Source organism: Trachypithecus francoisi, unplaced genomic scaffold (assembly GCF_009764315.1).
Source record: "Trachypithecus francoisi isolate TF-2019V2 unplaced genomic scaffold, Tfra_2.0 Lachesis_group6, whole genome shotgun sequence".
In the NCBI taxonomy this organism is placed as follows: Eukaryota; Metazoa; Chordata; class Mammalia; order Primates; family Cercopithecidae; genus Trachypithecus; species Trachypithecus francoisi.
The window spans coordinates 82916007-82933096 of NW_022681471.1; the positions used below are offsets into that span (position 1 = coordinate 82916007).

At 37.9% G+C, this 17090-nt stretch overlaps 1 protein-coding gene across 1 annotated transcript in view; it reads right to left on the bottom strand.

Moving 5' to 3' along the window:
- Window positions 1-17090, bottom strand: part of KLF8 (Kruppel like factor 8) — a 49251-nt gene that overhangs the window by 20078 nt on the left and 12083 nt on the right. The window contains 3 exon segments of the mRNA XM_033201157.1: window positions 330-441; window positions 4367-4582; window positions 4585-4930. Of these exon segments, the coding sequence (XP_033057048.1) occupies window positions 330-441; window positions 4367-4582; window positions 4585-4930 (674 nt within the window).

Genomic DNA, 17090 nt, shown 5'->3' on the forward strand with positions numbered 1-17090 from the left:
CTTCCAATTAGTTCTGATATTGAAAGACAAAGCTGTTTTAAACTTACAGAGAGAAACAATACACAACTACACTTTATGGGAAATTTGAAGATTTTTCAAAAGAAAAATTGATGATTTACAGTTAGAACATAGCTCTACCATAACATGTATGTACATGCACACGTATGCACACAAACTCATACCTTCACTGGAAAGGCAGTCTCCCTACATTTCTTGTCCTCAAATTCTTACTCTTGTGTCTGATCATTGGTTCCACCTATACATATGTGCAAATGTACACACATACACACACATACACAAAGACAGACTTGAAGACAAAAAGTACTCACTCTTGCTGTAGTCCCTGCAGACTCTGTAAGGCTGAGGATCCACTCTCAATTGTACTCTCCTCACTGTCACTTGGAATCTCCAGTGGAGACATGGAGGTGGGGTCAACTTTCACTAAAAGCAAAGAAAGGGAGCAGTGTGAGCTAAAAATATATGTGCCTCTTTAATCATTTTCAGAATTCCCAGTTTGTCCCGCCTAAAGAAGTGGCAGCAAGATAGAAAAATAAAGAAAAAAACAAAGATGAAGGAAGTATATTTGCATGGAAGGAAGAGAATAACATTTTATTTTATTTTTTTGCATAGCAGGGGACAGAAATGCCTTTAAAGTAAGAGTAGTATGGAGAGTTCTGATACCACTAGAATGAGAGTGTCTGTAGGATATGGTCTGGGTATGATTCATCTCTATCTCCAGCTACCAGGACAGGGTCTGCTGAAAAGTTAGTTTCAACGTGTGTGTGTGTTGAATTGAACTCACTGAATAGCTCCTGGCTGTCCTAAAATCAAATTATAGGATTAGTCCAGATGTGAGAACATCTACCTTGGCCTTTGTGCTCTTAAACAGAAATGAGTCAATGAGATGGAACATACACCTACCACCTAGTAGGTGCTTGATACAACTTTCCTTTCCACCTATGTTGGGAGAAGCTGTCAAATATTCCTTATTATCAAACACTGATGTTTCTGATTCCTAACAAAACTCAATCAGGTGCTCAACAGTCTCCTAGATCCAGTGAAACCTTCAAAATTTCTATAGAGAAGAAACTTGGGGGTGAGTGATAAGGTGGGGAGCAAGTATTTGGTTAAAAGAGTTGTCCTATACTTTGCATATCATTCATTAAAAAGTTTTAAGCATGTATCTTGAGGTGTGCATATTTGTACATGTATGTGATATACAGGTACTGGTATCCTACAATTTTGTATGCATTATAAGAAAACAAACAAAAAGTAGGACGTCATCTCACTTAAAGTGGCTATTATAAAAAAGACAAAAGACAGTAAGTGCTGGTGAGCATGTGGAGAAAAGGGAACCCTTACGCACTGTTAATGGGAATGTAAACTAGTTATAGCCTTTACGGAAAACAGTATGGAGGTTCCTCAAAAAATTAAAATTAGAACTACTGTATGATCTGGCAATCTCCCTTCTGGGTATATATACAAAGGAAATAAAATCATGTGCCCAAAAGATATCTGCATCCCTGTTTAGTGCAGCATTATTCACAATAGCCAAGATGTGCAACCAACCTAAAATATCTATCAACAAATGAATGAATAAAGGAAATGTGACACACACACACACATATACACACACACACACACACATACACAATATAATATTATTCAGCTATAACAAAGAACAAAATCCTGCCATTTGTGAGAGCACAGATGAACCTGGAGGACGTTATGTTAATTGAAATATGCCAGGCACAGAAGGACAAATAGTGCATGATCTAACTCATATGTGGAATCTAAAAAATTTAATCTCATGCAAGTAGAGTAGAATGGTAGTTACCAGAGGCTGGGGTGGCTAGTGGGGAGGGGGATGGGGAGATGTTGGTCAAAGGATGCATAACTGTAGTTAGATAGGAGGAATACATTTCAAGAGATCTATTGCATAGCAAGGTGAGTATAGTTAATGATGATACACTTTATTTATTAAAATTGTAAAGAGAATGGATATTAAGCACTCTCACCACAAATATGATAATAAGGTAATGCATTTGTTATTTAGCTAGATTTAACCATTCCAGAATGCATATATACTTCAAAACATCATGCTGTAGATGATAAAACATACAATATTACCTGTCAATTTTTAAGGGTAAGAAAATACAAATTTTTATACGTTCTTCTTGCACTCCAATTGTTTTATATGTGCCCCCTAAAATTTAGTAAGCCCCCCATTCTGGATACCGATGTGGTTTGGCTGTGCCCCCACCCAAATCTCAACTTGAATTGTATCTCTCAGAATTTCCACATGTTGTGGGAGGGACCCAGGGGGAGGTAATTGAATCATAAGGGCCAGTTTTCCCCTGCTATTTTCAAGATAGTGAATAAGTCTCATGAGATCTGATGGGTTTATCAGGGGTTTCTGCTATTCTTTCTTCCTTATTTTTCTCTTGCTGCCACCATGTAAGAAGTGTCTTTTGCCTCCTGCCATGATTCTGAGGCCTCCCCAGCCATGTGGAACTGCAAGTCCAATTAAACTCTTTTTCTTCCCAGTCTGGAGTATGTCTTTATCAGCACCATGAAAACGAACTAATACAGATACCATTGGGCCAATGCCCTTAGCTTGGAACCACATTGAGCACATTTAAAATTTATTCTGTTTATTTAGAGTGGCTCTGATGGACTGATGATATTATGGAGAATATTCAAAGCTCCTTCAAACCATCCCTTGATGCTACCACTGCCTTTATCTCAGCAAACTATCACATGGGAAATTTTATTTCCTTTTTTATTTGTTTCCTTTTTTTTGGTTTGTTTGTTTGGCTCTCCTTTCGTATACGGAATGGATCTCATCTCAAAATAAGATTATGAACACTTATCATTACCACAATTAACCACTAGTCAGTGATAATATTATATTCAGAAGACCAGTGCAGTCTCAGCAACTTGATGCTTAGTAGTATATTGTTTTCAGCCTCCTACATTTAGTATAGGGCATCAAATTTCAAAGGTAGAGACACTTTTATACTAAGCTGAAATCTGCTTCCTAGTCATTTCCACCCCTTGCCCTTTTCGATTTATGCAAAACATTATCAGCCTGCTTTAGAGGCCAAATAATTTTCCTTGATCATTCCTGATTACAAACTAAAACAGATATACCTCTGGGAGGAGAACTAGTGGTTGGGGGATAGTGGTGGAAGACAGACTTAATTTATTCCTTTCGGAATTCTGAACTTATTTTAAAATGGAAGATTATAGCATTTGAATTCTCTCTTGGACAAATTTTCAAGTTTGTTTGTTTATCAAATTATCTGTTGCAAGACAACTAAGACAACTACTAGCGCTGTGTTAAGTTCTCTGGAGGGATACATTAAAAAAATTAAGATAGAGTATTATTTTTGAGGAATTTACAATTCAGTTGTGAAAATAATGCCCGACACTTGTGATACAGGCAAATAAATAAGTAAAATGGAAAGTGATAGATGCCAAATGAGGAAGAACACAGGGAAGATGACAATATTTCAATTACTTCTTTTGTACAGAAGAGAAAAGGAAAGTATTGGTAGAGACAGGAGCTAATACTGGCTAAGTATGTTTGAGACAGAAATATTGTTCTCAGCTTTTCCACCAAAGCATTCTGAAGGCGTGAAATAAACACATTATCCTGAAAAGTCCGAGGGTGGATGCCTTTAGTAAGCTTAAACTATTTTTGAAGTGTGTGGTTTATCTTAACAGGTTTTGCAAATTTTGCATTTTGTAATACAAGATAATCATATTTTAAATATAAAATGCTTTAAATTATTTAATATCAAATAATATGGAAGTTCCAGGAAGTTGTTTGATATGTCACTGATAGATATGCATACCTGTTCGAGAAGCATGGTCTAATCAAGAGTCATTGTACATTCTTTTTTTTTGAAACGGAGTCTTGCTCTGTCACCCAGGCTGGAGTACAGTGGTGCGCTCTCAGCTCACTGCAAGCTCCGCCTCCTGGGTTCATGCCATTCTCCTGCCTCAGCCTCCCGAGTAGGTGGGACTACAGGCGCCTGCCACCACGCCCGGCTAATTTTTTGTACTTTTAGTAGAGATGGGGTTTCACCATGTTAGCCAGGATGGACTCGATCTCCTGACCTCATGATCCACCCACCTCGGCCTCCCAAAGTGCTGGGATTACAGGTGTGAGCCACCATGCCCGGCTGATTCACTGTACATTCTTAAGCATTAAAAAGACATGATAAAAACAGTACTTATGAAAGATTACTGTTGAAGCAGTGTCCAGGAATAATTGGAGGTGAAAAGAGACAGGAGATAGGATGACTCGAAAAGGGAATAGATTCAGGAAGGCTAGGAAAGGGGCAATATTGTTACTTACCTGATCCAGCATTTTTACCATCTCCTCCAATGAGTGGGACTGTAATGGCTGCAGGGCCCCCATCTGCAGGCAAAGTAGTATACACCATGGGCAGAGACTGCACTACCACTGGGATGGTCTTCATGCCACCCATCTTATTTGGCAGACTGACTGAGGGGATAGTGTGAATGACATGTAAGATCTGCTGGCCACCAGTGCTCTGAGAGGAGGTCAGACAGAGCCTGGGGTCAGAACAGTAGGAATGTTTGCTGAAGTGCTCATGTCAGATGTTGACGTGGACACCACAAGGGTCTGGGGAGCAGACTGTGGCTTCGGGGGACGTACTGGAGCTTGTAGCATGCTAGCAGGCTGGAGAGGAGCCTTGGGCTTGTGAAAGGAGAGGTCAACTGGTTCCACTTGGGGCAGGCTGAAATCACTAGCCAAAAGTTCTTCTGGGGGCTCAATCTTGATGTCATTAAACAGTGCTGGGTTCTCCATGGGGTTGGCATTCAGGAGTGTTGGAGAAGTCATATTACTTCTGTATTCTATCTCAGAGGGATCTCTGTTCCGAACAGAACTAGTGACCTTAAATAAATAAACAATGAGAGATACGTAAGTCAGTGTTAGTACCCTGAAGAGACATGCAAGCAATGTAAAAAAGAATCTCTATTCATTTCACATGGAAGGAATACATGGTGCTGGGAGAAATGAGGCAGGAGTAAACTAAAGAGAAAAAAGGAAGGGAAACTTTACTGAGTACCAGTAAGTACCAGGTACTGTATCAGGCAATTGTTAAAAATTATTTCATTTAACCTTCACAATAATCTTGCAAAACTATTTAAAGTCAACATTTTATGAGCATCCACTATAAGCTTAGTGGCAGCTCACATGAATAAAGAAGTACAGCCAATAAGTACATACTAACATACTAAATATAATGATAGAATAATGTGACTAGCTTATTAATCATACCATAATAAATAATGTAACAGGCATACAAGCAAGGCGTTTTAGAAAAACAAAGGGGAATGACTCATTCTGTCTAGAAAGGGAAGGCTTCAAGGAGGAGGTGATACTTCAGATGAGTCATAGAAAATTAATAGAAATTTTCTAGGCAGATAAGAGATAAGAAAGATATTCCTGTCTATAGAGCCATAACAACAGACAATATAATTACAGAATAAACTATGAAATAAACTTGCAATACAGTTAATTGTATTATATGTGAAATTGAACTCTGTAACTTTTTGATTCTGGGATTTTTTAAGAAAACTAATAAATGATCTAAATGATCATAAATGATTTAAACTAATACATAAATTTATTAGTTTAAAAAACTAATACATAAATTTATTAGTTTAAAAAACTAATACATAAATTTATTAGTTTAAAAAACTAATATTTTTTTAAAAAACTAATAAATGATAACTTTATATGTAATATATGAAGTAAAGCCTCAACCTAATTAAAAACTTTCTAAGAATTCCATGAATTCAAAGGTCAAGGATATAACGAACTGTGTATGCCACTGCCAAGCAACACTCTGGATCTTGAAGATGAGTTTGGAGATGGTGGTACCTCCTTAGCCAGTAAACAAACAAGCCTCCATTATCTATTAGCATTATATTTGAATTATTGGAGTTTTAAATTATGAAAAATGTTAAGGAATACATCCTTTTTATAAAACATAGCCACTTTTAGTTTTGTATATTTGGAAGATGAGGAAAGGTAGAGTTCAATGAAAGGTTGGCTGATAGAAGATAATTGTTTGGAAGAGAGGAATAACAAGGAAGAACTATTTCTGTGAGATATAACTAGCTTCTCAATGAAGATTGATTGAAAGAGGAATAAAACTAGATTAAAAGAAATTCAAAAGAAAGCACGTGCAAAAATCTCAATGAGATGTAAAAATATTTGACTATTGACTGGATATTGGAAAATATTAATGAATTATTGTTAATTTTAAGGTGTGATAATTATGCTATGCTATGATTTTTTAAAATTTAGGTGAGAGATAATAAGGGTCTGAATTCAGAGAGTAATAAGTGGCAGGGGAGGCAGTGTCTTCTTGCTCTGACTTTATTTTAAAAACACTCAGAGTGCTGCAGTGAGCTATAATCACACCACTGCACTCCAGTCTGGGTGACAGGGCAAGACTCTGTGTCAAAAACACATGACAAAAACCCTCAGAGCAGGCTGGGAATGAGTAACAGCACCAAAAACCCATCCGTGCTTTGTCTCCAGAATTTAGCCAGACTACCATCTTCTTTTCCCTTCTTTTACGCTATAACACTCTTGGTTTCCTGATTTGCAAACCCCTATCCCAACTCAGCCCTTGTTTGTGGTCCAAACATTGCTTCAATCTGCTCCTCCAGGACATGATTTCTGTGATTTGTCCCACTGTTTCACATACTGTAATGTAACCCATCCCTCATGGGTGGATTTGACCCATCCAGATAAGGGGGGAGTAGAATCCTGTTGACAGGGAGAGGAAGTTGTCAAGATTGGCTCTGCTGAACATAAAACTCCCCTGTTCTCAGAATCCCCCAAATCAACTTAAGGTCTTATTTTTCCTACATTTCCCACATATTCTTCACTTGAGTAGCTCTATTCCCAGATTAAAAAGATAGAATCCAAGGAAACTTCAAAAGAAAAAAATGTTATCTCTTTCCATAGTCTTTCCATCATTGCTGTCAATAACAGTGAGAAATAGAGTTACAGTAGAAAGCATAAGAAGAGGTTCAGTGTAGGGCAGGCATGGTGGCTCACGCCTGTAATCCCAGCACTTGGGATGCCAAGGCAGGTGGATCACTTGAGGTCGGGAGTTTGAGACCAGCCTGGCCAACATGGTAAAACCCCATCTCTACTAAAAACGCAAAAATTAGCCAGGTGTGGTACCATACACCTGTAGTCCCAGTTACTTGGGAGACTGAGGCAGGAGAATTGCCAATGCACTTCAGCCTGGGCGACAGAAAGAGACTCTGTCTCAAAAAAAAAAAATTCACTGTAATATCATTTTCTATAAGAATATAGTTGTGGGTGCAGGTGTATAAATAAACACAACTTGCCACTGAAATTAAGAAAGGATTTAGCTACATTTTAGGGACTTTTTGGACTCTAAGCTCTAGGCCCAGAAACCTGAAAAAGCTGAAGCTTTGAATCCTAACTATAAAATAAACACTACTTTGGCAACGTTTACTCTCTTTTGCCAAAGAAAGGCCATTTCATGGGTGAACCCGGGAGGTGGAGCTTGCAGTGAGCTGAGATCCGGCTACTGCACTCCAGTCCGGGGGACAGAGCAAGACTCCGTCTCAAAAAAAAAAAAAAAAGAAAGGCCATTTCAGTGAGCTGAGTGCTGCCTACAACAATGTTACTAGCTCAAGGCCTTGTGCTTAGCTGACACTTGATCTGCAGGTATGCATTTTATTGAAAAACATTATCCAGGAACATCTAAAATGTAAACTGATTGATGAAAGTCAAGAAACTGAAGAACTGATAGTCTATTCTTAATTGCCTTGATGAGATACAGTGTTACAGGGTCCTGCTCCAACAAGCCATCATTAGTTGTCCTTTTATAGGCTAAACCTATTTTGTGGTTTGTCAATTCTTAACCAAACCCTGTCTGCAGCAGGGCTTCAGTCATTACTTCTCTCCTGCCATCAAAAGGATTTGAGAGAAATGTTGGAAGGCCAGTTGTTTGGGTTTTAGTATCTTAATAGTAACTTCCTCAAAGCATATCAACACATACTTTTTTCTGTACATATCACTCCCAAGTATGCCTCTTATGTCTAAGTGAATCTATCTTGTAGCAAGTATTTTCTGGGTGTAAATATTGTCTTCTGAATGCAAGCTTTCTTGAGAAAACAGACTGTTCTTAAAACTAGGTCTCAAGGTTGACCTTACTGCTCCTTCCTTTGTGGCTTAAAGACAAGCATTCCATATCTATACACTATTAGGGTGAATAAATTTTGTTTGTGTGCACTGAGGATTCTTTCTTTCAATATGATCAAAATAATTTTAATAGAAATATTGCTATACAGTCTAACTTATTTTGTATTTTGAATATAACCCACCCTATGGTTAAAAAAATCCCCCAACACACTATTTGCTTTACCTCATCTTTCTAGATAGCATATTATGCTTGAACGTTCTGAAGAAGACCTTCAAGTCTTGATTGAGTGAGTTTTTGTCCCTAGAATTTTGGTGATTTTAAGAATCCTCACTAAGATGACTCGGGATGGCTACCTATTTCATGCTTCATTGAATATAATCACTTCAGCTTTGAAAGCTCATCCGAAGATTGTTCTGCCACCAGATTTTTCTTTTAAAGTAATCTTTCTTCATCTTTAGCATGGTGTGATGGCTTTAGTTTTTAAGGGTTCTCTAGTCAATCACTATCAAAGAGAACAGCTACTTTCCCCATTAGGTATTTTAAGACTTTATCTTGAATTCCTGGATTTCTGAATCTATGAAGAAGTTGTGCATGAAAGAAAACAAAGAAACTTAGGAGTGGTTTGAAGACAAGCTTGCATTTCCACAGTGCTACTCCTCAAATACCCAGAATCCTTATCAGGTGTCCTTAAGCCAATTTGAGTGGGCAAAAAATTATAAAAAGAGTTATTTATTCATAAATTACTAAAGATGAGACCCTTTCAGTTCTTAGGAAACACCCCTCTCAATTCTAGAAATAAACTCCGATAAAAGTTGGTCAATTTCACAAATATTTAAACATTTGATTAAGATAGGTAGAGAAGCCCTGAGAATCAGTGGAATCAACTGTTACAAAGTTTCCACTTTTCATGTATTTAAAACAGCTCTGATGTGGAGCTTGAAAGTGATAATGCAAGATTAGAAAGAAAAGAACAAAATACTATAGACAGCACAGTAGGTGGAAGGAGAGGAAGGGATCTTATAGAAACATGATAAAGCCTAGGCTCCTCCCAAACAGAAAGAGGAAACCTGTTTTTGTAAACAGGTGCCTTCCAGCTTTGCTCTGGGTTAAACCAATTAGTTTTATGCCTGGATACATATGTACACATGTGTTTAGCTCACATGTGTGACCTAGGTCACATGTGTTAGGTTAGACCTCATTGTTTATGTCAAAAAGTCTGTTTAACCTTCTAAAACTCAAGTCTTTTTCCAATAAAAGCATTATGTGTTTGTGATTAGAAAAAGGAGAGGTGGATGGGAATGGGTATTATTAGAAAGCTAGACTTCATCTAACAAACCTGGCAATTTTAAGAGATTGGGATAGTAGAAGCCACAATCAGGCAAAATGAGATCAGAAACGTACATATGTCTGTATATATGTATATGTATGCATATATTTGTTCACTAGGTATTTGTTTAGTACCTAGCACAAAACTATAGAAAATGTGAAAAATCAATTTTTCTTCTCTAAGAATCTAAGGTTGTTTTTAGGTGATACATGGATGAAGTTATTTTAGTATTTATGCTTCCTCTATTATACTGTACATTGGAAAATATATAACACATTGTAGTGGGCTGAATGGTTATCCTCAAAAAGACCCGTCCACACTTCAATTCCCAGAATCTTTTTGGAAAAAGTATCTTTGCAGATATAATTAAAGAACTTGAAGAGACCCTGCTGGATTATCTGGGTGGGCCCTAAATTCTATGACTAGTGTCCTTCTAAGAGACATACAGAGGAATAACACACAAAGACACAGAGGAGAAGGTAATGTGAAGATGCAGGCTGACAGTGAAGTGATTGGACTACAAGCCAAAGAACACCTGTATGTACTAGAAGCTGGAAGAGGCAAGGAAAAGATTCTTCACTAAAGCCTTCAGAGGCAGGATGACCCTGACAATAACTTGATTTCAGATTTCTGGCTTCTAGAACTGTGAGAGAACACATTTCTCTTGTTTTAACCCACCTAGTTTGTGGTAGTTTGTTTCAGCAATTCTTGGAAAGTAATACCTCACATCAAACCAAGAATTCTCCAGATAGCTTAGGACAAAACTAATATAGATTTATTTATTTATTTAAATAATTTGTAAAGTATGTAAATAATATTGATGGCAAGGATGTGGCAAAAATCACGAATGTGGTAAGTAAATAACTGAAGTTTGGGAGACAAAAAAGATTACAGGGGAGACAAGAGATATTTACATAAAGCAGTTGACAATCGAGAACAGGTACCACATTAGTGACTAATACAGATAATTTAGTGTTCCAGGAGCATGAGTTCACTAGAGATTCGTGATAGTTGGGGTTTTCTGTGAATGTTTCATGGAAGAGATGGAATTGGAATTTGAGTCCTAAGAAAAGTGAAGAGTTTGGTGAGCTATACAAGCTCATTGAGGCACAATCCATTTAGAAAAAACAGCGTGGGGAAAAGTGGCACAGAAATGTATGAACCCTCAGAATGCAGCCCAGCTTTAAAAAGAGAGAAGGAAAAAAAAGAAATGTATGAGCCAATTTGATAGTATCATGGAAATATTGCTCATTTTCTTGGGTGTGACAGTGTTGATGTAGTTATGTAGGACAATGTCATTATTTGTAGGTGATGCATGCAGAATAATTTAGGGGTGAAGTTTCTTGATGCAACTTACAATAGTAATAAAATGGGGGAGGAGAGAGAGAGAGAATTAGGCTGTGTGAAAATATGTGCCAAATATTAACAATATTAAATTAGGGTAAAGGAGAGACATGTATGATAAAATTTAACCCTAACACTGCTCATACCAAGATATCCCACTTGTAGGAAGTAATCAGAAATGAAAACTAAAGGGCAAGTGACAACCAAGTGTTCATTCACTGTATGGTATGTTGATATAGAAATTTAGAGAAGGGAGAGCAGCATATGTGCCCTGAGCTACACACCCACCCACTAATCCTATCTTTTGACATAAACAAATCCTATAATGAATCAAACCAGGAGGCTTCTCCACACTAGAATGATGCCAGCATTGTGTAGTTATAGAACACAAACTCCTAGCCCTTGTCACCTGAGACATGGCCAGTGTGCTGTGGCCATGTATCACAAGCACTCTAGCTTTTCTAAAAACAAGATATCCTGGAAATGCCAAGAAACAAACAAAAAAAGTGCTTAGATCCCTTACTATCCAGACTTTTCTATACAATGAACCAATTTCAAAGTGCCTCCAAATTCTGGAAGTTCAGTATACTTAAAGAATGCATAGAAAACCATTTCTAGAATTATACTTAGGTACACTGAGATTTCAAAATAAGGTAGCTTTGGCTAGACGCAGTGGCTCACGCCTGTAATCCCAGCACTTTGGGAGGCCAAGGTGGGCGGATCACGAGGTCAGGAGATCGAGACCATCCTGGCTAACATGGTGAAACCCTGTCTCTACTAAAAACACAAAACAAAATTAGCCGGGTGTGGTGGTGGGCGCCTGTAGTCCCAACTACTCGGGAGGCTGAGCCAGGAGAACTGTGTGAATGCAGGAGGCGGAGCTTACACTGAACTGAGATCACGCCACTCCACTAAAGCCCTGGTGACAGAGGGAGACTTCATCTCAAAACAACACCACCACCACCAACAACAAAAGTAGCTATGCATGCTCAACGACATTTCATAGAATATTTTTTATTACAAGTACAATAGATTTGTATCTAATACTACTCACACTCAACTTCCTCTTGGTATTAAGTATGAGTAAGCTCTAGCAACAGGCAGAAGTTTTGCAACAATTAGCAAGTTTTGATGTGCTAATAATTTCTAAATGCAAAAGCTGTGATTAAGGTAAATGGGACATCAAATTGGGCTAAATATCATTAAAACAGTACAAACGATTCTCATCCATATGCACATATAACTTAAGCAAAGTCATTTATACACCATGGGCCAAACAATGATTGAGAACAATTTTTAAAAATGACTCCTAGATTTCTCAAGGAACTTAATACAGAACTACTATTTGACCCAACAATCCTATTACGCGGTATATATACAAAAGAAAATAAATCATTCAACCAAAAATATATCTGTACTCGTATGTTAATCACAGAACTATTCACAATAGCAAAGACATGAAATCAGCATAGGTGCCCATTGATGGTGGAATGCATCAAGAAAATGTGGTAAAGATACACCACGGAATACTATGTAGACATAAATAAGAACAAAATCATGTCTTTTGCAGTAATATGGATACAGCTAGAGGCTATTCTCCTAAGGGAATTAATGCAGGAACAGAAAACCAAATACTGCATATTCTTATTTATGAGAGCTAAACGTTGGGTACTCATGGACATAAAGATGGCAAAAACAGACACTGGGGACTACTAGAAGAAAGAGGGAGAGAGGAGAACAAGGGTTGAAAAACCACTGAATACTATGCTCACTACCATGGTGACAACTCTCCATATCCTAAACCTCAGCGTCACACAATACACCCATGTAACAAACCTGCACATGTATCCCCGAATCTAAAATAAAAGTTGAAGACACTCAACAAAGAAATATCAGACTTAATCTGCATTATAGACCAAATGGATCCAATATATATTTACAGAACATTTCATCCAATGGCTGAAGAATACACATTATTTTCCTCAGCACAAGGATCATTCTCAATGACAGACTATATGTTAGGTGACAAAACACATCTTGAGACACTCAGAAAACCTGAAACAACATCAAGCATCTTCTCTGACCACAATAGAATAAAACTAGAAATTAATAACAAGAGGAATTTTGGAAACTATACAAACACCATACACCACTAGTATTATAAAACATGAATTTATTAATGTTTAATAATATTAAACTATAATTTAATTAGGGAAATTAAAAAATATGCTCCTGCCAGGCACGGTGGCTCATGCCTGTAATCCCAGCACTTTGGGAGGTGGAGGCGGGCAGATCAGCTGAGGTTGGGAGTTTGAGACCAGCCTGACCAACACGGAGAAACTCCGTCTCTACTAAAAATACAAAATTAGCTGGGCGTGGTGGTGCACGCCTGTAATCCCAGCTACTCAGGAGCCTGAGGCAGGAGAATCACTTGAACCCAGGAGGCGGAAGTTGCAGTGAGCTGAGATCACACCGTTTCACTCCAGCCTGGGCAACAACAGTGAAATTCCATCTCAAGCAAACAAACAAACAAACAAAAATTGCTCCTGGATGACCAGTGAGTCAATGAAGAAATTAAGAAGAAAATTGAAAAATTTCTTGAAACGAATGATAATGGAAAACAACATATCGAAACCTATGGAATATAGCAAAAGCCGTCATAAGAGGGAAGTTTTATAGCTACAAGTGCCTACATCAGAAGACAGAAAAAACTTCAAGTAAACAATCTAATAATTCATCTTAAAGACCTAGAAAAGCAATAATATCTGCATATTCTTTTGGAAAAAAAATAGAAAAGCAAGAGCAAACCAAACCCAAAATTAGTAGAAGAAATAACAAAGATGAGAGGAGAAATAAATGAATTTTGAAATAAAACAATACAAAAGATCAGTGAAACAAAAAGTTGTTTTTTGAAAAGTTAAGCAAAATTGATAAACCTTTAGCCAGGCTAATGAGAAAAAAAGAGAGAAGATCCAAATAAACAATATCAGAAATGAAAAAGGAGACATTAAAACTGATATTGCAGAAATTCAAAGGATCATTAGTGGCCACTATGAGCAATTATATGTCAATGAATTGAAAAATCTAGAAAAAAATGAGCAAATTCCTAGACACATATAACCTAACACGATTGAACCATGAAATCCAAAACATGAACAGACCAATAACAAGTAATGAGATTGAAGCCATAATAAAAAGTCTCCTAGTAAACAAAAGCCCAGGACCTGATTGTTTCACAGCTGAATTCTACCAAACATTTAAAGAAGAATTCATACCAATTCTACTGAAACTATTCTGAAAAATAGAGGAGGGACTATTTCCAAACTCATTCTACAAGGCCAGTATTACCCTGATACCAAAACCAGACAAAGACACATCAAAATAAAAGAAAATTACAGGCCAATATCTCTGATGAATACTGATGCAAAAATCCTCAACAAGCTACTGGCAAACCAAATTCAACAATACATTAGAAAGATCCTTCATCCTAACCAAGTGGGATCCCTGGGTGCAAAGACAGTTCAACATATACAAATCAGTCAATGTGATAAATAATATCAATAGAATGAAGGATAAAAACCGTGATTATTTCAACTGATGCTGAAAAAGTGTTTGATAAAATTCAACATCCCTTCAAAAACCTGGGGATACAGGTAACACCTTATCATAATAAAAGTCATATAAAACAGACCAACAGCTAGTATCATATTGAATGGGGAAAAACTGAAAGCCTTTCCTGTAAGACCTGGCACATGTCAAGGATGCCCATTGTCAACACCGTTATTCCACATAGTATTAGAAATCCTAGCTCGAGCCATCAGAAAAGAGAAAGATATAAAGGATATTCAAATTGGAAAACAAGAAGTCAAATTATTTTTGTTTGCAGATGATATGATCCTATATTTGGAAAAACCTAAAAACTCCACAAAAAACTATTAGAACCGATAAACAAATTCAGTAAAGTTGCAGTATAGAAAATCAAACTAATCAAATCAGTAGCATCTTTATGCCAACAGTGAACAATCTGAAAAAGAAATAAAAAAGTAAACCTGTTTACAATAGCCACACATAAAATTAAATACCTACAAATTAACTTAACCAAAGAAGTGGGAGATGTCTACAACGAAAACTATAAAACACTGATGAAAGAAATTGAAGAGAACATAAAAAAAGGAAAAATATTCTATACTCATGGATTGGAAGAATCAATATTGTTGAAATGTCGATACTGACAGGGACAGGAGGCAGGGAAATTCTAGGCAGAAGTGAGCAGGTACCTGGTGAGGGCCCCACCCTGAAGCCTGAAACCACAGGGTCCAAAGTGAGAACTTACATTTCCGTTTTCCTGCTTGAATGTTGCCTTTTCCAAAACCACCCATGGCTGACCCTGCCCCCTATCCTGTGTCCATAAAAATCCAGGCTCAGCTGGCAGAGACAGGAGAAGCAGCTGAACGTTGGAGATTATAGTTGGATGTTGGAGAGAAGCAGCTTGACTTCAGAGGGGCAGCTTGATGGCATAGCTTTGGAGAGGAGTCCAGATAGGGACACATGGACTCCAGGGGAAGATTACCTTCCCGTTCCATCCCCTTTACAGCTCCCCCTCCCACTGATAGCCACTTTGATCAGCAATAAAATCCCCACATTAACCACCTTCGATTCATTGTGTAACCTCATTCCTCCTGGATGCCAGACAAGAACTTGAGTGTGGGTGCAAAAGGCTGTCACACTGACCCTCTGGTGAGCTGTTAACGCTTAAGCCATCCATAGACAGCAAAGCTAAAAGGGCACTGTAACACTCCTTCTGGGGCTTCAGGGGTCGCAGGTAGCCCCCAGACCCTGCTGTGGGCTGCGCATAGAGTTTTGCTCCTGTCGGTGCCCAAAGGCACTCACCCCAGCTCCTGCACCCAGTGACCTGTGCTTCCCCTCCCACAAGGGCTAGAACGCAGCAGGTTTAAGTGAGTGGAATTCACCCCTGCTAGTGCCAAAGCGCCAGCTAGGTCCAGCACCAGTGCACTCCAGTTCCCACCCATGAAGGGGTCAGGGAAATATCCCGCTTCAATACTACCCAAAACACAATATAGATTCAATAAAATCTCTATCAAAATACCAATGACATTCTTGGCTGGGCGCAGTGGCTCATATCTGTAATATCAACAGTTTGGGAAGCTGAGGTGGGTGGATCACTTGAGGTTAGGAGTTTGGGACCAGTCTGGTTAACATGGTGAAACCCCATCTCTACAAACAAACAAACAAACAAACAAAAATTAGCTGGGCATGGTGGCGCATGCCCACAGTCCCTGCTACTTGGGAGGCTGAGGCACAAGAATTGCTGGAAGCCGGGAGGTGGAGGTTGCAATGAGCCGAGATTGTGCCACTGCACTCTGGCCTGGGCAAAAGAGTGAGACAATATCTCAAAAAAAAAAAAAAAAAAAAAAAAAAAAAAAAAAAGACATTATCTACAAAAATAGAAAAACAAAATCCAACAATTTATATAAAACCACAAATACCCAGAATAGCCAAAGTTATCCTAAGCAAAAAGAACAAAACTGAAGGAATCACATTATCTGACTTCAAGTTACACTGCAGAGCTATAGTAACCAAAATGGCATTGTATTGGCATGAAAACAAACATATAGCGCAGTGGAACAAAATGGAGAACCCAGAAATAAATCCATGCATCTACAAATAATTCATTTTTTACAAAGGTGCCAAGAACATACATTGGGGAATGGGTGTTCTCTTCAATAAATGGTGCTGGGAAAACTGGATATCCATATGGAGAACAATGAAACCAGAACCCTACCTGTAACCATATACAAAAATTAAATTAAAATGGATTAAAGAGTTAAATCTAAGACCTCAAACTATGAAACTGCTGCAAAAAATATTTGGGAAAATCTCCGGGACATTGGTCTGGGCAAAAATGTCTTGAGCAACCCCACAAACACAGGCAACCAAAGCAAACAGGAACAAATGGGATCCACATCAATTAAAAAGCTTCTTCACAGCGAAGGATTCAGTCAACAAAGTGAAGAGACAACCCATAGATTGGGAGAAAATATTTGTAAACTACCCATCTGACAACAGATTAATCACCAGAATATATAATGAGCTCAAACAACTCAATAGAAAAAAGTCTAATAATTCAATTTAAAAATGGGTAAAACATTTGAATAGACATT